At 37.1% G+C, this 23,394-nt stretch overlaps 1 protein-coding gene across 1 annotated transcript in view; it reads right to left on the reverse strand.

Annotated features, from left to right (window-relative positions):
* LOC119653480 overlaps positions 1-12,282 on the reverse strand; it is a 28,755-nt gene extending 16,473 nt beyond the window's left edge. Inside the window, exon 1 of the mRNA XM_038058111.1 lies at positions 12,138-12,282. Within this exon, the coding sequence (XP_037914039.1) occupies positions 12,138-12,146 (9 nt within the window). The 5' untranslated portion in view covers positions 12,147-12,282. The remainder of the gene's footprint in view (positions 1-12,137) is intronic.
* Between the last annotated feature and the right edge of the window lie 11,112 nt (positions 12,283-23,394).

Below are 23,394 nucleotides of genomic sequence, written 5' to 3' on the forward strand. Positions count from 1 at the left end.
GGATAAGGGCATGCAGTAATTTTCCTTTTAATATTATCCCTGTATATTGTGAAAACACGATGGAACGCAGCTTGTCATTTAAGATACCGGTCTAAGCTCAAATAATAGGAGTAGACTACCAAAAAGCAGGAGACGGAAATTTGATACGATTTGGGTGGGTAACATATCGAGTGACATACGCTTGTGTTTAATATCACTTTCTTCACAGAACGTCAGCCAGGATGAAGCTGGAGCAAACAGTTTAAGAAAGAAAAGAGAGGATGTCATTGATAAAGTATAAAAATAATAGAGGACTTAGAATGGAGCCTTAAAGAACTCTAGGGCAATAAAGGAGAAGAAGCAGTGACAGTGACAATTGGGTGTGGGCAAAAGTATCTTAAGATAGTTTAGAAAAATCGACCTTAAAGCGTATTCCTCGTCTTAATATTCAGCAATAAAGTTTGTGCCGAGTAGGTTAGAGAAGTAAAGCAATATTTTACAAAGTGATCTTTTTGCGCGACCAATCCGTGGTTCAGATATCATTCGATGATTTCGAAAGAAGAAGTGAAGAGCTGGATAAGACAGTAGGTGTCACAGCACGATTAAGGTTTCCTCACAATACGTAAACGGATTCGCTACGGTGTGAATGCTCAGAGCCTGTGCCCTTCGCCCACCTCCGCATACACACAGTGTCTTGTAAATAAGAACAATAAAGCCTTCTTTCCAAAGAACGCGCAAGTCAAAATTATAAGTCGAAACTTAGAGGGAGGCAGATGTACTGTTTAATGTTTTATAGGAAGCAGTTAGGAAACTCAATTAGGTCGGAGGGAAATACCGGACAACACAAACGCGATGAAATATAAAAACCAAGTAAATTACAGTATAACGAACCTCGTATTCGTTGGTATGGTAAATTTCCACTCATTGTAAACTGATGCCTCTGTAGCACGGGGTCTCATTGTGGTCACCATACTGAGCGATGTTTGAAAGGGACTCTGAGTTTATGATTATCTGTTGTGGACAATATCAAAATTTCGACGATGGAAGCAAATGAGAGAAAGGTAGCCGCTTCTGTGTATTTCTGGCAGCTGTAGGTGCAGTTTCTGATGTTCCTCATTTAGCAATGCGCAAGTTTTTTCGAAATGCTACCGGATGGATACTAACTTATCCCAGTGCAGATACAATAGGTGTATCCCATCAACAAGTCATATATAAGGGCAGCGTGTATTACCTCCTTTTTCGTGGCAACGTGTGTTTTAACACGGATCAAACATATTCTTTAATTAACATTAACACGTTTTTTATATAAATGCTAAACTTTGATCTTCTTGGCATTTTCCGCTTTTATAAACTGTGGGCGACATTGAGTTAAATATTTGCACGCTAATCAGTTTGGTTCCCAAAAGCATTGGAATATCAACTCTGCACTTCCCAACCTGCTCAAACGGTATTTTAATCGCCCCTGCTTCGAACAGGGTGCCTAATATTCTAAATACTTCAGGCAAATATCGTTGGCGGGTCGATAACTCTTTTATATTTTATAATACAAATTTCCTCAAAAAGTTATGTCAACACTCAAACCAGATTTCTCTAATAAAAGCCACATCGAACCCTCCATGTTGCCGCAAATAATTATCTGACAGTTTCCAAACTTCCTCGCCTTTTGGATATTAGTAACAATATCTTTTAGATTTCCGTTCAGGTTGTTTAAATCCTGATAGAACCTGTAACATCTAAATTTTCATTGTCTACTCTAATTTCCATATCTTGAAGAACGAATTCAAATTTAGACCTTAGGAGCAACTGTCAATTTATGAAATTATGAAATATGATTTTGTAGGGAGCATAAAAGTACTATTAGCATAGTAAAATTAATTTCTTGAATAAATATGTACCTATATGGGTTCTTCAACAAATTGATTAGCTGCCCCACGAAGCAATGTATGTATAATTAATGTACGTCAATTTACATAAACACCCAACCGGTTCGTAGCCGAGAGATAAGCTGATAATGTACACTTTGATATGCTAATTTTTCTTAGTTTTCACGCTTTAGACAAAAGCCCTGATATCAAGCTACTGATTAGCTAATTATCTTGTTTATTTTAACAATCAATCGTAGTTTAGTTTTATCGACATTGTTGAAACTACATCTTTTAATTCATGGGTGATAAATCTATGTAAGAAATTGATTCTAAACGCTATAAAAAGAACTAATAGCTCATAAAACTGAGTGTCTGGAAAAAAATCTCTAAAGTTAAATTATGTATAAAGCAGAAATAATATCTGAGAAGGAAAACTTCTATCTTTCCAGGGCGGATGTCATTGATGCCAATTAACGGACCGAGGTCGATGAAAAGGTGTGTTGCTCACCAGAATCATGACATTGTATGCAGCCTGATAAGCGCAGCTCAAATAGATCGCCTGCTGCTTCCACATGGCTTTAACCAGGATCCGCTTTAAATTGCTGTGAACGAGTTCATAAAAGCGTTTCCAGAATAATCGTTTAGCCGATGTCCTTTGCACCAATTCTAACTTGTGCTTTATGACTCGTTTAAGGAGTGCGCTTCTCATACCCTGAGCGCTTTGCCATTTTGAAGTATACTGGTAACACAGCTTCCCTCGAAGGTTTCTCTTTTCTTATTGCTTATGCTATTTATAATAATAAAATCATCGTAAATCTGAGTTGCTTCCTCAATTCTAGCGATTAACGGAAATAGGGTCTTTCTACAAGTTAAGAATCTACAGTTCCGTTCCTGCCAAGTATTCTTGATATTTCGGGTATATTAGGTATTTCTAATGTAATGAATGTAATGTAATGTAATGAATGTTCCTCCAGAAGCTCTGTCTTCTTCGTAGAAACTCTTTGTCCCCCTTTTGAATTTGTATGATTGGTTTCCCTTTTGATGCCCTTTCGGAACCGCCATGTAAAAACAGAATTCGACACTTTCACCAAAGTTCTTGCATAAGGTAATGAATGTTCCACCAGAAATAAATGCCGTGCAGCAATTGATTTGACGACTGACAAGGACAGTAGCGGCCCATCAGCGGCATATGAAAGTAAAGATGGGGTGTACCATTTTGCATGCTCAAATATAGCCATAAACGATATCAAATTAAATTATTTGATGGATTCCGAATTTATTAGGTTTTCAAAGCAGGTTTTAGTTGTGACGTTAGCTTTAAAAGACATAGCTGTATGTGTGGGGAGAAGGGGGGGATTGATAGGTGAGAGAATATTAAAAGGTGTTCATTCGAACGAAGAGTGCTTCGCAAAAATTACTCAACCAAAAAAACCGAAAAAATGGAAACTATGACCCTATACGACATTAAGGCTTTAAAATACTCGCATTTCGACATCTACCCAAAAAAGTGAATAGTAACACGGTACCATATTTTAGAGGCTTAATTTAAACCCCTCATCCTAGAAGAACACAACTTTCCAAAATAAAATCTCAAAACACAACACTTGAAAGTTTGGTGAAAATCGTACGTTTGTTAACAAAATTATAGTAAGTCATAAGTGAGTCTCTCGCGTAAATTTACTGCGCCATAAGTCCTTACGAAATATCAGCATGAATATTCTGACATAAGAAAGCCATAAAATTATTCATACCTAAAACATGAAGCTCTCGAATTCGGACGTATTTATTTCTTTTTAAGGATTTGTCAGAAATGAGACCTTATTAAAATCAGTTTACTGTCACACACTTTCCTCAGAAACGGCTATACCGGTTGAAAACGAGAAGGTAGTCTTCGTGAAACTTAAGGGAGGTCTCCAGACATGCAAAAGGCGGGTGTACATTCACCAAATGTAATCATGTGGGCTATCAAATGAAAGGTTTTGGTAATATTTTTCAATGTACTCCTCAATTTTGACATTTAATGCAAAAGTGGGAAGGGGGGAGCTTGAAAGTGATCAATTATTTCACGGATTCATCCAAAGCGAAAAATCTGAAAAAAAATCACAAAGCTACCGAAATAGCCTCCACACCGATGTTTGTTGAAATAAAGTTAATAATAATAAATTACTATAATTTTTAGTAACTGACTGAAAATCCCTTTAAATTCATCCCAGAATCATGAAATGCAGCCTATAATATAAAGCATGATCTTACCAAGTTTGGTGAAAATCACACTATTACTAACGAAGATATAACAGAATTTCAGTGCAAATCCTAAGAATTTAAATATGAAATACACGCTAAAGTCTTAATTCTCAAATAATATATGCATATACGTTACGTGCTAGATACAAAGGTTCCATTTCCCAACTCGTTCAAAATTACGGAGGGAAAGGCCCATCAAAAGTAGTCTTTTAATTTTGAGAAAATAATATGTTTTTAAATGAATAGAGAAACCTGATACGTAGTTGAGTAACCTTTTGATGTTTTTGCAACTGCACACGTAACGGCGTTGAATCTACTAACGTGGTCAATCGCCTTACCGGTGTTTCTAGTCATTCGCCACGAACGTCATAGCCAGCACATCTGAATTTTTATCATTTTTACGACATACCTTGTTCCTCCCAAGCCAGGTGAAGTCGTTGTCGTTGTGTTGAAAGTGCAAATGCCACTTCGCTTTAACCAGTATGTAACAAATGTTGCCGCGTGTTCGAAGGTCATTCTCCTTTAGAAACGCTCAACTTTCGGGTATTTGACAACTAGCGCATGAAGACAATACGAGCATTTTTGCAAGCAAATTGTGAAAAACGGTTGCAACCATGGTGCCATTTGCTCGTGCCAACCAACGGTTCAACCAACCCTATCATGACAAATATATCACAAAGTCCTTGTTATTCGGACAAAAAATGTCCCCCAAGAAGGCTTTGGTGTGCCTCATCTCAATTAGAGCTTTTCTTGGCTCATGCACCAGCAGTTAAGGATCGATAATTATCACTCCCGGTGTCCCTTCAACGGAATTCACATTCAGTTTTATTTGTGGCTTGGAAGTAATGATTGCTGTAATACTTCAGTAATAAATTGTTTTGTCAGTATCAAACAACAGTATCAAACCAAGTCAGAAACCAAACCGGCATGGAAGGTTTTTGTATAGTTTATATAAAAATGCATGGGTGCATACGTCTCCGCACGCTTGGCGCTTGCCGTAAACCCCAAGCCTCCACAAACGTTTGCAAGTGCGTTAGTGTGCTCTGAGCAGGCAAGAAAATTCCCTTTAGTTTGTGCCAAAAAACCACACCCAATCGGATGGACTACACTACTGAATTTGTAACGACTTGTTGAGGATGTAGATTCTGCGTCATATATCAAGCTATTCCGTTTGAAGCGATACTGCCATTCCATTCCTGTACTAAATTTACGCCAATTAGGCAATTATTCAAACTTTCCAGTATTATGAACTAGGTACTGCAATTTTGTATTTGTAGATCGAATTTAGGGATTTTCTTATTAAATTTCTTAATAGTACATTACCATGTACTATTAATAATAGTATTTGCACAATTATCGGGTAGGCCTAGATCTTTTATAACAGTATAAACATCATTTTTTCAGGTTTTTCGGTTGGGTAGTCTCTAGTAGATTTAATACTGACAATCTCCAGTTCGTTCACTTCACAACTAATGCTAAAACTGAGAATTTCTTCGAAAAATACTAATGGAGACCTTTATTTTGGTTGCTTTACACAAAACCAGGAAAAACTAAATTCCCAATGATTATGAATTTATTAGACAGAATTTTCAGAGCGTTATGGACGTCTGCGTTATGCAGTTTTACGGAGGTAATTGAAGACAAACCTTTGCGACTTGTTTACTGCTCAATTCATGCTATTTAAATGAAAATTATCCACTCCAGTTTGGTAGAAATATCTTATTGAGTGCAAGATTAAGTGAATCTTTATTTGTGTCCGATTTATTTCATTTAAGTAACATGTCTATCAGGTCACGAATATCCTTTAAGAAAGGAGAAAGCCGTTCAAAAAAATCTGTTGCCTTAAACAGTATTTTTCAAGTTGGTGTTGCGGCCTGTATATGTATATATATTTTATTAAGCTTCTGTCGATTTTTTTATAAAACAAAAACAACATTTTTTTTAAAATCCGGGTTTGAGAGAAACTTTCAATCTACACGTACACACACACATACTACACATTGAGTTTTATGTTTTCTTTATTATACGGGTTCTGTCCTCCCTCAACTTTATCCCTAATCACAAGGAAAAACTGGGCGACTTTCAAAATTCGACGATGAGCGGCCGACAAAAAAATTCGCCCATTCTCATTTTTGGTTAATTTGTTTCACTCAGAAACTTGGAGTTTACCAAAATCAAAAAAGGAAATGACCTTCGAAAGGCTATTAAAAAACTCGTTTAACAATGAATGAAATTGTTACTTGACTGCAAGTAACAATTTCTGCACCGATTTGGCACTAGGAATGAGACGTGCTGTCATTACACTATAATGCGAAAGAAGAAGTGGATAGCAAGAGCAGACATCGAAAACCATCAATAAAGCAAGATCTTTACCCCAAGAAGACATTTGGTGGGACTGGTAAAGTGTAATACACTGGGAAATGTTCAAAAATAATAGGTCGGACAATGAGTCTCTCTATTTAGTCCAGTTATAGCATGTAGATTAGGCTATTTGATTAAAAAATGCAATCGGCACATCATCCTGCATCGGGATATTACTATACACCCGGTTGTACAAAGCGTTCAAGCCGCCCTCTAGCAGCTCGAATCAGAGGTTGTTTGGCATTCGCCGCGCTCTCCGAACCTTTCATAGGTGGATGATTTCCTCTCCGCTCGCTATTTAAAACAAACGCGAAGCATTATATTTACCAACGACGATGACTTTAAAAACTGTCTGAACAACTTCTTCGGAAGTTTTTTGGACGAGATACACAGGTGGACTTATTGCAGATGATATATTATTGATTAATCAGTTATTATAACTAATTTTCAAGGTTTTGTGTAAAACGAAATCTTGTTAAAATTAGACACTAAGTCTGTCTGTCTGTCACACCGCATTTTTCCCGGAAACAGCTGTAGCCATTGACACCAAATTTGGTAGAAAAGTGGAAACAAACCCTCACGCATACAGTGAGCTACATCAGTCTACGTCGGATTTAAGAGAGGTCTCCATACATGCAAAAGGGACGGGAGTGGAGGAGGGGTTGTTTTTTTCACCAGATATGGTCATGAGTAACATCAAATGAAAAGTCTTGGTTAGTACTTTCCGAAGCCGAAGTTTTATGTTTTGTTAGAAAGGTGGGGAGTGCGGGGGGTCAAAATTGGTCATTTCTCTCACGGATCCATTTCCAGAAACCACCCAACCCAAAAATCTAAAAAAAATCAACAGGTGTCTACTATATAGTGCGTAGGCTCCGAAATACCCTCATAGTATATTACTATATTCTATATATATATACTATATGACTACAATTCATCCTAGAATCACGATTTTGCAACAATGTAGGCTATAAGATAGAGCATGATCCTACCAAGTTTGTTATTATAGGTTAAAGCTGTCGCGAAAATGGGTATTCTCACATAATGTATGCATATATTAGGTGCTAGGTATTAATGGAAGAATTGTCCAGTCAAATGTATTTATAAAAGAAATATACGAAACCTTTCATAGCTGACGCGTTCAGCTTCCGGTTTCCCGACTTGTTCTATTTAATAAGCCTCTCAAGGCTATTCAATAAAAAAGATTCTTCCAAATGTTGATAAAACCCAATATATAAATTTCTTTCGTGAATACATGGCTACAGGTAGAAAGCACTCAATGCAGAAAAGTCTCACTATTAGATCACCCCCCACCCACGGAAGGATTTCCAATCACAGGATTTTATTCTGAGTAGTATGTAGTTGCACTACAACCCAATACACGAGCCATGTCCAGCAGCAGCATACGTGATTACAGGTTATTTTTCAACATAATCAACATCCATCCGACGCAGATGGAAGGACGGGAGATAAACTTTTTGATATTTCTTTCACTATTTCGTTCGTTGGAAACCTTTTTTCCTCCATGTGCTTCTTCAGGGAAGTGAACAGAAAAGAAGTAGCCAAATCAGGAAAATACAGCAATGATTGAAAGCGTTCCACCCAAACGAGAGTTGCCTCGTGGTGTTGGCCGTATAAGGTCTAGAATTGTCGTGCACCGGGCAAACTCCCTTTCTCAGTTTGGTCTTGTTTTGTGTGACAAAGTGTAACGCTACTGTTGAGACTGTCTTTCTGTTTCAAGCATGTAGTGGGCAACCCTCATACACAGTTTTAACGTCATTAAAAATCTCAATAAGATTGTTTACTTTCACTAAGGATTTCGCACTTGACTTGAGATATGATCCTAGGGCAAAAGTTTTCGATATACCACTACCAAATTAGTCTCATGAAGGAGCGAAGTTAGTGTTGCCAACATTGGGAAAAACCATTCTCTTCGGACATGAGAACTCCAGTACAATTACTTTCTGGACGTGCCTCTAATCATGACAAAATTCTCATTCTTGAAAATTTCACATAGTGTAAATGAAATGCCTAGAACATAGGAAGTGATCAGTGGCTGGCTACTAGACATTACAAAACAGGCCGAAAACTAGATCCAGTAATAGAAGAAATAAGAAACAAGTCAAAAACCGGAAGGTGAACGCTTCATATATGAAAGGCTTATATGTTTTTGGATGTAAACACATAGCTTCTGCTAAGTACTGAAGAAGGGAGTAAGAAACTTTCGAAATAAGTACTTAAATCTACTTGTAAACAAGTCGGGAAACTGGAGGCTGTATTTCTTATATAAAGACATTTGAGTGTGCATCATTAGTACATAGCATGTAATATACGCTTATATTATGTGTGAGTATCCACTTTCGGATGATATTGGTATTCATAGTCTTGAATTTATGAGGGAAGTGACAACGTTGATCTATTATACTTTTGTTAGTAATGGTGCGATTTCCACCAAACTTGGTAGGATCATGCTCTATATTATAGCCAATTCGTTATATTAGGATGAACTTAAGTACCAGCCAATTACTAAAAATTACAGTAATATGCTATTATTAACATTATTTGAAAGGATATCGGAGGAGGGTATTTCGGAGCCTAGGCACCATATAGTGGCAGGTCCCTGATTTTCAAATTTTTCGGTTTGGTAGTTTCTGAGAATGGATCCGTTAAAGAGATGATAACTTTCAACATCCAACTTTCCAATGTCAAAACTAAGATCGGCTTGAAAAAGTACTAATCAAGACCTTTCATGTGATAGCCGACATAACTATATTTGATGAAAAAAAAATTACACCCCCTTTTGCATGTATGGGGACCCCCCTCCTCCCTTAAACTCCACCTAAAAGGATGTAACTCACTGTCTGTGTGAGCGTTCACCTTTCAACCAAGTTTCGCGTCAATGGCTGTAACCAGCTCCGAGAAATGCGTGTGACGGACAGACAGACATATAGACAGACGGACAGACAGATAGTAAACCGATTTTAATAAGGTTTTGTTTTACACAAAAACTTAAAAAGGGAAGCTATGTGTTTGAGTTCTACAATGACTTAACAAGCACCGGAAATAATAACTAACCTAGTATGTTTTACCCAAAAAGATAAAGCCACATTCTCATTTTTCATAAAATTTCTCCGGCCAATCTATTCGTAGCTAGAATTCTTACGAAAAATTGTAAAAAAAAATATAATAATGTTAAGGTTATTTGTATAATAGATACTGTTATAGTTAAGAAACAAAAACTTGCAATATACATAGTGACAGATTCTTCATTTTTTTAGTTTCATTAAAGTGCCTGTTCAATTTTGTCAAAATGAATCGTGGAAAAGTCCCTTTAGCTATCGTAGGATCACGATATGTCTCAATTGGGGACACAACACAGTTAACATTCTTAGAATTGCTGGCTACAAGTGCACTTCCATAGACGTGCACACTTGTCTCCTATGACCACTGCCAAGAACATAAACAAGATCAGATGTTATCCAAATTCGTGAGTTTCCATGCCCGAAACCGCCTCGTCTACAATATCCAGATAAAGTTCAGACGGAATTACAAAGTCTGTTGTGAACACTTTCTCACCTATGCGGCTAAGACGAAACGATTAGAGAAGTACCTACGAATGCTTCCACTGATCGCTAATGATCCCTTTCATAATGGAAGAAAACGCAACATCTTATTTGAATGAATAATGAGTTTTTATTACTCCTATACCGGTATTTCGAGGATCAGTTCTTCCTCGGTGAGTTTTTGTCAAAAAGAGGATAACTGGTCCTTGAAATACAGGTATATGAGCAATTAGAACTCATTAATCGGCATTTAAATAATAAAATTCTGTAAAAGCAAAATTGAGATCAGCGTCACTAAAAAACGTACACTGCTATTTATTCAGCGGAACGTCACAATCAACTTTCCTTATTAGCGACAATACGTCCTAAGAGACTGTCTGGGTTATCGGAAACCTCGGTCGAAATGGCCATATCCTCCATCAAGGTACCGCCTCCTTTTTTCAAAATGATTGCCTTTCATTTTTCAGAGAAAAAGGCTTCTAAATTCGGTTGATAGGAACGAACAATACCGAGATCCCGGTGAACGCAGTGACGCCTAATTTGGTAATTGCCTGGTCAAAAATTACTATTTATTTAATTATCACTGTTAGCAGTTTTTGAAACGTGTATGCATTGAAATTAGTATTTACAATTTCAAACGTATACAGTATTTTTTTTTTTGAAAATTTGTTGCAAAAAAAAATTATATAGTTTTCGATTTATTATTTTTAACTTAGTTTGATCTTAAAGAAACTGATAAAAAAAATCAAATGCTCTCCAATCAACCAGAATTGTTTTCTGTTCACTCCTTTTTGGAGAATAACGAACCCTATAACAGAAGAACAGTATAGTGGAAGACACAAGCAAGTGGGACGCCACCAGGATTCGAATTCAGGGTACGATATCAAGAGGTTGTTGCTCAAAAAATTCAGCATTCATACCGTCGGGAAAGCAGTCAGAGTGCAATTAAAAAATATAATGTATAATAGCAAAAAATTCTGGATCGAGGAATTGAATAATCCTAATGGAATGAAATTTCAGTGCACAACTATCATTTTCAAGTTGTGTTTCTAAGTATAATTAATTAGTAATCGAAATGAAATTCTTAAATCAGGAACATTCAGTTGGTTACAGTCTAACTCATAACTTATTTAAAAAATTAATCATTAATTAGCTGTGGCTATCAATTCAGTAATTTTTCCTTGGCGATCAATACAAAAAATAAGTTGAGAATTTCAGTGAATATAATTATAGTCTCCCATCGTAGGAAATAGACAAATCCTTTTTCAATACTTGATGTCTTCAGGAAATTCTATGCAGAAAGTGTGTATTTTCCACAACTTTATTCCAAAATTGACACGAGTTTCCTCAATTTTTATGGATAAATAAATATCACTCGGTGATTAATTTGTTCGACAAAAATAAAATAAAATAAATATATAAATGTGAATTTTAAAAATCATTAGAATGACGATATTTATCATATCATGGTTTCACAAATAAGTGTTATTGGCAAAAACAATCCTTTATTTGTTGTATTTTTGGTAACGTAGCTTTCTATAGTTCCACATGCTTGATTATATGGCGAAACAGTGCAAGCTGTCTGCATAATAACCTGAGGTTCACTGTTGCCTCGTAGTTATTTCATGCTCCTGAAAATTTAAAACAAACAATCCATTTTCACCACTTCTGGTCTTCAGGTTCTCAAGTATCCGCATAGAATCGGTATCTATTCAAATTTGAAAATACAATTCAACCAGTTCTTCTAATCAATCATAGAGAACCATATACGGCAACGTACTGTTAAAGGTGAGAGAGAATTCTATGCCACATTTGCTGTTAGCGCAATTAATGGGCAAATATTGATCACAATATGAAGATGATATCAACAAATTCTCCAGCCATTGAACGACATCGACTTCACTCTTTAATTATGGGAATCTTATTAACTATTCATTTTTTTCAATCAATCACTTTGCACACATCCGTGTTATTTCCACTCTATGCAATCATTCTTATGTCCAAAGTGGTATTCCACGATTATTATTATTAATCCATTTGAGCTAAACTCGTTGGTAGATAATATCACTTAAAATATTATTATTGGGTTATCCGTAGATCGTCTCTTCTATTCTAAGTCAACACTTACTATTTTCATCTCGGAAAACTTGACACTATCGTTCAGTCTAAAACACCAAAAAATTGAAGAATTCTCACAGTACGACTGTGCTTTCACACTCCAAGATTCCACTTATGTAAGCGATTTAAAAATGACTATTTCCCAATTCTCACCTGCCATCATATTTATGTACCATCATCCATTGATCATATTTGCCCCACCATCTTTGTTCTTTTAATAAATTCACAAAAACATAGAAGAATATTTTAATAACCTTTGAAGACAATTTTTTAATGTGATGTCCACAAGGGGCTGGTTGGGGTTTTCTCCGCAGTATCCAGTTTTTCAAAAATAAATTGATTTGTATACACCCAAGAGTGTTATTATTCGGCACGTTTACAAACAAAGCTGCATATGCGTGAAGTAGTCAAACCATTTACAACTTAAAAGATTTGTAGTAGATATTACTATTCTTCATGTAACACACCCAATTGACGGTTATATTAGTCAATTTGAGTTCATTAAAATTCAAATCTGCCATTTATGAACACTTAGTATTTGTCATTTCACCTGGAGTTATAAACCGTTTGTAATAAAGCAGCAACATTACTAATCTCCTTCCAAGTTATGTATGAGGAGCAATGAAGATGGCCCTTCTCGATTGGAGTTCCATTCAAAATTTTAAATGTTTTAACGACTTTGAAGGCGACGCAACATGAAAGAGTGCTCGTAAAATCTTCATATAATAAGATGGGATGGAACCAATGCAAAGTAAATACAAATACTCAGTGCCAAGTGACTTGTAGATTTTATGTCTTATTCAGATATAACTCTTATAGTAATATTGAGACTGAAAATTAATCCTAGATCCTCTGTACGCACCTGCGTTCAAGTGATTGCAGATAATAATCTAATATTGGTTTATGATTGAAAGTAATATGGTACATATATATAGCAGAATTTAGTAAATTATAATTAGATGTATATCTAACCAATTTTTCAGAGTGGATTATCTACAAAAATAATTATAATTATACAATGTATATGCATTTGTGGCCTGGGCAATAAATATCTTTACTTAATGTCTAATACCCGCATTTATATATATAGATACTTTCATCATTGAATCATTGAATTTTAGATTTATAAATAGACTCTTGGTCATGAAGTGTAGCCATTTTCTAGTAACGGTTGCAATTGTGACACCCTTGTTAATATATGCAATAACGGCAAAAAACCGCACAATAGAAATTATTTCCCATTTTAGTCACTTTTTTCTTATTGGTTATTTGCTTACTGGATCTGAAATTTTGCTACGAGATTTCCCACACTCTTCACAACCTGAAAATGGGATAGAGGTTTTGCTCAATATACATATACTAGCAAAAGGCAAATAAGTGGAAAACCGATGAAGAAGCGATACTACACTATTCTCTAAGAAAGATGTTTTCTTATTCAAATTTCTTTTAGGTGCGTTTTTATGACTTTTTGTTGTTATAACATTTTCAAAGGAACTAACACAAAGCAATTTGTATTTAAACGGTCCCCCACTCATGAATATAAGTGCGTTGCGTCATGTTGGCATGGAGCTAATCAATGTTTTCAGGTAGTCATCCAGCATTTTGTTTCATCGCGTTTCAAAGTTCCTGAATGGTCTTCAGGATTGGATTAGTCAGGACTTTGTGGAGGCCAATTCAAAATGTAAGTCCCTTTGTTGTAAGAACGTTGATGCATAAAACTTCTTGATTTCCTATATTCTCTACGCACTAGATAAAGGCAACTTATTTTTTCGAATCTTTTAATTGGTGGTAATAATTGCCAATATAAGTTACCATTCCTTCCAAATCCGGTCACACACACAACACACCTGCCTAAAGCAACCCTACACCATTTAGTCCGGTTTGTTTCACGGATTTTAATTATTTGCGGATTTTAATTATTACGTGAAGTCGTCCGTTTGGTCCGTGCAAGTTAAAATCACACTCGTTGCAAAAGATGACTGAAATCCGATATATCCCTCTCTCGACACTCTATTCATTACTCAACCGTTTTTCTAAACTAACTGCAAATTATTTATGCAAAAAACACCAAGCAGGTAGGCATCCTGTAACTGCCATGGGTATACAAGTTCTTTTTACAGCCCGCCTTCGAAGTTATAGAGTAATTCCTTTTCAGCTATAAAAAAGTATAATAAAAAGAGGGAAGAGGGGAGTCAACAAGGTGCCTGCGAGCAACGGCGTGAGGCTCCAGCTAATTTTTGGGTAAGACGTGAAAGTTCAATGAGGAAGAGTCTTTGGAAGACAAAGGAAAAGTAGCACGGGGCGTAACGCGGACATTTAGGAGGTAAGAGCGCCGTCTCTAGTGGACGAGCTGGCGAAGGCAGTAACTCGTTATCGGAAGTGAAATGCAGGTGACCTTTTCACGTTGGGTTTCCTTGTAGAGTCGCTCGGGTTACGCGAATCTCCTTTGTTTGTTTGAACATTTGCAAGATCCGGTACGGACCCACGCGTCGGTATAGACACGTGACTTTTTGTAAAATAACACGTGAGGGATGGTAGCGCTCCAAAAACCACCCAGCCAGGGAATAGTGGCTCGACGAATGCATAACAAGCTACATGCACAAGAGTAACTACTGGTGAAGAGTGATTTTCCATCTTTGCTGAGAAAGGAATAGTTTTCGCACGGAGTTGTTTGTCAGTAAATTGTCAGTTCCCAAGTCTGTGTTGTATGATGAATATGCATTTTCAATGAAAAAAAAAATGTCGAGAATAAGTTCAAATCGTAGGCAAAGGTAATAGTTATTTACAGAAGTTTCAGTGTAAATGAGAAAGACACTTGAAAAAATTGAGAATTAAATTCATAAAACGTGATGTACAAGGCTGCAAAGTGAAATCACGTTAGTTTTTTTAGATTACATATTTTTCTTCTATTATCCATAATATTGAATTGTAAAAGGGAAATAAGCAGCAATTTGAAATTTTTTTATAATAGTTCCACTTGATTAGAGCTTCGGAATATGTCTCCTAAGTAACGATTTGCAGATACATTCGGTGTTCATGCAGTCAAAAGTTTTCTGGAAATCGATATTGAACAGGTAAAACGGTGGAACGGCTTCAAAATTATCCGACAGGTGTCGATGGGATGAGCACAGACGAATCCGAAGCAAAAAAAGCGTGCGTTCTATAAATCAAGCTTCTGAAGTGGGACTCAATGAATTCCAGGGTGACTTTAGGTAATATCTTCGCGACAGCATACCAAATAGACCTACAGTTGTCATACTCGAGACGGATGTCCTTCTTCGGAATCTTAACGGTTATCAGCATCTTCCACACACTTACAACTCTACAGAAACTGCAGGATCTGCGCAGAAGAGTTCCGCAAAGGATCCATTAACCCCGGCAGTTTTACTCCATTTGAGTGCGTACTTATCCATATACTGGGGTGGCTTGCCATGTCATCCGAAAGAACGGCTTATAATAAGCTCGGTTGTGATACAATATAGGACACAAAATCGTTGCTATTCGCGTCAGTGATTATATTCCCCTCACTAGCGCAACGGTGGAATTCCTTCCTTTCTTTCCTTTTATCATACTGAACTTCTCCTAGTTTTTCATGGTAATAGAACTCTAGCGCATATAGCACTTATACCCGTTCGCAGCTAACAATAGAGTTCTCAACTTTATTGCAAATTAATTTCAGAATTTTTCATTTTAAATTCAGATTTTTCCATTTCCAGTTCAGATTTTTTTAATATTTTGCTATATAATATTTTATACCAATTTTTACCAGCATAGAATAGAAAATTTGCATTATTTTGGATTTTCAGTAATTAATGAAAATAAATAAGTCCGGAAACAGGGAGCTGCACGCTTCAGGTATGAAAGGTTTTGTGAATTTCTTTTGAGTGTACATTTGTCCCACTAGTGCGTAGCACGTAATGTAAACATATATTATGTGAGAATATTCACTTTCAGGTGATATTGGCATTCGAACTCTCAAATTTGCAAAGAAGCGACAACTTTGACCTATTATAGCTTTGTTAGTAATAGTTCGATTTCCACCAAACTTGGTAGGATCATCCTCAAATTTGGTGTCAATCACTACAACCATCTCCGCGGAAATGCGTGTGACAGACAGATAGACAGTAAACCGGTTTTAAAAAGGTTTTGTTTTACACAAAACTTTACGTGTTTATGTTTCTTTGTGGAAGTTTCACTCTCATACGTTCGATTTCGAGGGAAAGATGTTATCTCATGCCACGAAAATTACTATTATTTGTATATAACATAACCTGCAAGCTTTAATTAAAAAAATAACCATAAAATGCAATATCTAGACATTCGTCACGAAACCAATATTAGATTCGAAAGGGCATAATAGTTCTTTTAGGATGCAGTGCGACATCCCTTCAAACTCCTCTCCGCATCACGTGTGTCCAGATTTATCAAGTACGAGTTGCCAAGATAGTCAACGTTTGTTTATGGAGGATAAAAAGGATGATAAGTCTAATCAAAGATAACGAAATTTAACTAGCTGAAATGAATTCAACGACCTTGTCTATAACAGTGGATATTACTACCTCCAAATACAAAAAAAAATATTTTCCGAAAAAGGTCAAATGTTTTGGGGGGAAACTTTGTCCCACTTTGTTGTACCTAATTCAAAAAGAGAACAGACGACCTGGATTTCGTACAGTGCGAAGACTACTCACCAGATGCTGCCTCATCTTTGTCCTGGGAGCAGCGTAACCGAAGTGGACTCCCAAGTGTAATTCGTCTCTTCGATAGATCCACATATCATTACTAGTTTGTTTGTTCAAAGGTAATAATATTCGCCATGGCGTCTCGATAAAGTTATGCGCTCGTGGTCCATGAAAGTCAACTAAAAATGGCCTCTTGGCCATCGCATTTTCTAATGATTTACTACAAATGGCATCCAACGGTTTTGATTACTGCAGCAGCATTTGTCGTCCTTTCTTAAAGGGTGACCTACCCTGCGCTACTTCCGCTCAATAACACCTCTATCGGTACCTATCTCAACACCTCTCTCGGTACCTATCTCAAAAACTCTATCGGTATCTATCTAATACGGGGACATAGTTCTTCGGTCAAGAGCACACCGTTGACACGACGCAAGTTGGATCTGTCGAGTAACAGTGGTGATATTTTCTTGTCCTGCTCCCGTATAACAGCACGGAGAGAACACTGGCATGAAACAGTCCCAATGGCGGAAATAATGCGTCCATATACAAATAAATCAACACCTTCAATGCATTGTCCATTGATATCAAACTTTATTAATCCAGTATTTCATCTTGGTTTTGTTGGTATTTATATTCCTGACATTTTTTTCCACATTCACAAGTATTTGGCCAAGATCTGTAGCTTTGGCTGACTGGCCAAGTTAACTTTCTCGCACATAAACTCTGACTTTTTCTTCTCCAATGGCATCACAGTCTGATGTCGGTCTTTGGCCTTTCGGAGTCTTCGTCTCCACCCTTCTCGGTAGAGTAGTGTGTAACTTGCGTTGTCCGCTGAGTCCACCCATCTGTTTCGGGATTCCAGCTGACCGTTTAGAATGTTTCAAATGCTATACATGCTATTCCACGGAATCTTTCGAATTTTATATCGCGACTTTTGATTCACCATTATACTCACCGTTTTACCTCATCGGTCCTTTCACTGAACGTAGGATCTCATGAGGGCTCGACTTTCGAAATCATTGAATTTTTTTACTTTCTGAACTCGTCCATCATCCATGTTTCGTTACTGCGACACAGGATAGACTGAAATAAAATTATATGTAATATATTATGCGCTTCATTTACATTTTTCATCTACATTTTTAGTTTTAAGAATTGAAAGTACGAGGTAAAATGTTTTGTTGGGAAGTATGATTCACCTGCTCATTTTGTTTCGTTTAGTCTATTTCGTTGTTAACCTTACAGAATATACTCAACTACGAAAAACTGTCAGCTTGGTCGAAATTGTAAGCATTTAATGTCGTATTTTGTCTAATGGACGTCTTTTTAAGGTTTTGTGTAAACATAAAACCTTATCAAAATTGGTTCAATGTCCGTCTGCCCTTTATATGTCTGTCATTTGGTGAAAAGATTTGGTCTGTGTGCCCCTTTACATGCAGGGAGGGCGCCACTTTATATTGAAGTTAAGGGTGGCTCTCCATGCATGCAAAAGGGGAGTGTACATTTTTTTTCACTGAATATGCTCATGTTAGTACCTTCCGAAACTGATCTTACTTGTGATATTGGGGGAAACATAGGGGAGATTGGGCCCCAAAAAATAAAGCAGGTCCCGTTCTCAGAACTTACCCAACCGAAAAATATGAATAAAATCACAGTGATGCAACTATATTAAATCTAGGCTTCAGAATACATCCCGTTCCGATATCTGCACAAATAAAGTTAATAATAGTGTTTTACTATGAAAAGAGGGACTGAGGCGGCTACGATTTCTCACCAGGGCAGAAGTAACTCCTCAGACGCTACTTCATTTCTGCCCTGGGAGCAGCTTGGCCGAAGCGGCTCGCAGGTGCTGTACGCTCCCTTTCATAAGAGTACGAATTATATTTTGCGTAAATCCGCCCATAGTTCGGATCAAAACGTACCTTTTTTTAATAGGACAAATTACATATTTACGACAATTTTCTGGCGTGGTTTCGTCATACAAAATTGTATTTATAAGCTCATGATGCATAGTCGTTAGCTCAATACTCCTTGTCTTCAGTAATTTCGCAGGTATTCGATCCACACCCAACGTTTTTTTGTTTTTTAGTGTTTTTAGTGCCTGTTTGACCTCTTCGAATATAGGTGGTGGGACAGTTGTCTTCTGCTCTTTCTATGCTAAGATTGGGCTGTGGCATTAAGTAACTTCGCGAAATATGAAACCCATCAAATATCTGCTAAATTCTCCGCAGAACCCCTGCAAAATATGCTTCTGGACTGGAATCCTGTTGTCATTCTTCTCGTTAATTTGTTGTCTCTGTAGATCTTAACTCTACATGTTTGTCTCCTTTTGCTCTTGTGAGTCGTCCCTAATATAGCGCATATGCAGCGTTTTTATTATCGATAGCCTGCACGGTAGTTTTTAGGTTATAAAATACTTATTTTATCGGAAAACAAGTCGTAATATTGGAAGCTCGCGCTTAGGGTATAAAGGCTTTATGTTCATCTCATGTGAGAAACTTCGCACATTTTACTATCCGTATATAGCTAAAAATCAACATATTCCTTCATATTTTTTTAAACTAGAAAACATACGTACATATTACAGCCATAGACATTATACTCATACCAAACAAACAAATTGCCTATTTCCGAATACTGTATATATATATGCACGTATATAAATTGATCGTACATGTATTACCAATTTACTTCGTGCATAAAAGCATACATATGTACATATATAGTACGTATATTAAATACGGCTGGTTTAATGTACAAATATATCTATCTGAATTAGACACTACCCGCAAACTTCATTAGCATGCATATACTATATACCTGCATCCACACATGTCTGTTCGGAGTAATTGATATTCAAATACAAATGACTAAAAAACTAAAACAAAATAATTCTTTGGGATGCCATTCATATGAACTCATACGAAATTCACAAAAAATGGCAATTTCACCCCCTACAACTTTGTTAATAATAGTTGGATTTTCTTCAAACTAGACCAAATTGTGCTTTATATTATCTCTTAGACCCATGCCATAAGGGGGTTGCCGGGTAAATTTATAAAATATGGAAATATAGTATTATTAACTTTATTTGTGAAGATATCGGAACTGGATGTATTTTGAGGCCTAGATTTCATAGAGATGCACTACTGTGATTTTTTTCAGATTTTTCCGTCTGATAGGTTCTGAGAACGAGACCTGCTACACTTTTTGATGGTCATATTTTGAGCCTTCACTTGTTCCTTTGTTTCACCCGATATCAAATATGGAACCAGTTTCGAAAAGTACTAATTGAGCCCTTTGGCCCATGGCAACATATTGCGAAAAAAAATGTTGCCCCTTCATTCCGCCTTTAAACTCAACGCAAAATGGATCGATTCTAATAAGATTTTGTTTCACACAAAACCTTACAAAACAAGTCGGGAAACCGGAAGCTGGGCGCTTCAGGTATGAAAGGTTTTGTTTGCTTCTTCTGTGAGTATATTTAAGTGTAGAACTATTCAATTTGTACGTAGCCCGTTATGTATATGCATTTAGCATGTCTGACTACCCACTTTAGTGTGATATTGATATTCAGTTGCAGTAAATATACACGGTAAAGTCAACTTTGAGCTACTGTAACTTTGTTACTAATAGTGTGATTTGATCAAACTTGGGGCCAATATGTTTCATATTATATTTTATTCTACTACCAACTCTGGGATACACCTAAAGGGGGTTTCACTTAATTTCCCGAAAAATATGGTAATATACTATTATTAACTTAATTTGAACAGATATCGATATGGAGAGTATTTTGAGGCCTGGGCACCGTATAGCGGCAGCTTCATGATTTTTTTTCAGATTTTTCGGTTGAGTAGTTCCTGAGAATGGGTCCGTTAAAGAAATTATCACTTTCGACCCCTCCCACTCCCCGCCTTTCTAATAAATCTCAAAACTAAGATCGGCTTCGAAAAGTACTGATCGAGACCTTTCATTTGATACCCTACATGACTATACTCGGTGAAAAAAAATTTTACACCCCCCTAAATCTCAACATAGAAGGATATCACTCACCGCATGACTGGGGGTCCACAGTTCCCACCTTCTCACCAAATTTCGTGCTAATCGGTATAGCTGTTTCTGAGAAAAGAGCGTGTAACAGACAGACACACAGACGGACAGACCATGTTCGCTGAGTTGTTCGACGCGTGCATGTCCGAGGGAATACTCGTATTTCCAGCGGCATGGAAGCGACAGAAGTTGGTACTTCTGCCTAAGCCTGGTAAACCTCCAGGTGAACCATCCTCATACCGACCCATATGTCTTTTGGACACGGTGGGGAAAATGTTAGAGCGGGTAATTTATAATAGATTACTCCCGGTTGTTGAGAGCCAAGGCCTTTCAGATCGACAGTATGAGTTCCGTAAAGCCAGATCAACCATTGCATCAATCCATCAAATTGGTTACTGGCTTGGCCGAAGATGCAATCCACGGAAAGGGTAGTACCAGCAAATATTGCGTGGTAGTAACCCTGGACGTGAAAAATGCATTCAATTCGGCCAATTGGAATCTAATACGCAAATCCCTAGCGAAGGTTGGTATTCCCGCCTATCTCGCTGCTATCGTCGATAGTTACTTAACTGAAAGGAGGCTCTGGTGTGACACCGACGACGGACCCCAGGAGTACGTTGTTTCCGCGGGTGTCCCACAGGACTCCGTATTGGGCCCACTACTGTGGAACATCATGTACAACGATGTGCTTAATCTTCCCCTTCCGGAGGAAGCCACAGTGGTGGGTTACGCTGACGACATAGCGCTGGTTGTTGTCGCAAAACATCTCAAAGATGCTGAGTTATACTCAAGCGAGGCAATCAGTACTGTCAAATGCTGGTTAGAGAGCTCTGGTCTAACGCTTGCGGAGGAAAAAAATGGAGTGCAGACGAAGAACGCTGAGAGGGAGAGATCCATAAATAGATGGCAAGAGCAGTGGGAACGCTCGGGAAAGGGTCGGTGGACTCACAGGTTCACTCCTGCCATCAAGGAGTGGTTGGAGAGACGACACGGTGAGATTAATTATAATCTCACCCAGTTTCTCACGGGACATGGAGGATATCTCCAATGCCTTCACAGGTTTAAATTGGAGACCTCACCCGACTGTCCAAATTGTGATGGGGTCCCAGAGGACCCAGAGCATGTATTCTTCCACTGTCCGAGATTTGTGGAAGAAAGTAGGAATCTAGAGGAGATTCTAGGAGAGGTGCTGGTACCAGAAAATCTGGTGCCAAAAATGGTAGCACATCAAGAGAATTGGGATGCGGTCAACTCCATGATCGCATCTATTCAAGATAAATTGCAAAAGGGGATTAAGCTAGAGTGAGCTGACTCCGCCCCGTGATGTAATACTTTATGGTGGTTCCGCGGGGCAGAGAGGGAGTCGGGGGTGGTTTTAGTGGGTAAAAATCCTACACGCTGGTGTCCAGACCAGTGTCTTTTGAAGATTTCCACCTCCTCACTAAAAAAAAAAAACAGACAGACATTGATCCGATTTTAATAAGGTTTGGTTTTGCAAACAAAACCTTAAAAACGAACTCTGAAACACTACATTTTTATTTTTTGAATAAGCCTGCCAAGTTTCAAAAAGATCAGTTTACCAGGTTCCCAGTAATTCTGGTCACCGATTTCAAACATCTCATTAGTAGAAAAACATAAAGTTCCAACTTCAGGTGGCTTACGGTACGGATTCTACTCTTTCGACGATCATATCTCAGGCAATTTCATTCGCATCGACTTGAAATTTTAGGAGACGTATTTTAAAATAGTTATACTCAAAAAAAGTAATTGATTTTTCTCAAAGTCGCAATTGGGGTTAACACCTTAAGGCCTTAATTGTGGGCCGCACAACACAACATCTTCATGAGGAACTGTGAAGGTCATAATTACTGTAGCAGAGAGGAGGGACTTTTTTGAAGCTCCGAAGGTTGCCGAAAATTTGTTGGTGGTTGAATATTTTCTTTACAAATTTTACCATGTACACCATATTTATCCAAAATTATAATCTCAAAATTTCAAACACTCTATCTATTGCCTGTTTTTTTGTAAATTCCCAAAACTACCTTTTTGAGGCAAATATACTAGTTGAGCCTTTAGGACTTTTCTAATTTCATATATTTATCGTAATTTTAGGGTAAAGGGTTTTTCAAATTTACTATAAACTAAATTACAAGCAAATAATATTTTATTTCAATTCAAACTAAATCAGTGATAGGTTATTATATTTGAAAATGGAAAAAGAGAGTACAACTCAAGAATGATTCTTCTATTTTTAATTGGAAGGTTTTGTACGCAGAGCGGAATCAACTAATTCTACCTAACTATGCAGTCTAAGAATAATGACAGGTTGCTTACCCATCTAATGATATAATCAGATTCCCATTGTTATTAATTGAGTAGACTTTTGAATTAAAAAATTGAAAACTTATAGAAAACTGATGGATTAATGTTTGGACGCATAAAATAAATATACTAGAGTCAACTCAATATATCATAGCAATATTCGGAATTCCATTAATAAGTCAAAATTTGCGGTAACGGGAAACAGCATTT

This window comes from Hermetia illucens, chromosome 1 (assembly GCF_905115235.1).
Source record: "Hermetia illucens chromosome 1, iHerIll2.2.curated.20191125, whole genome shotgun sequence".
NCBI lineage: Eukaryota > Metazoa > Arthropoda > Insecta > Diptera > Stratiomyidae > Hermetia > Hermetia illucens.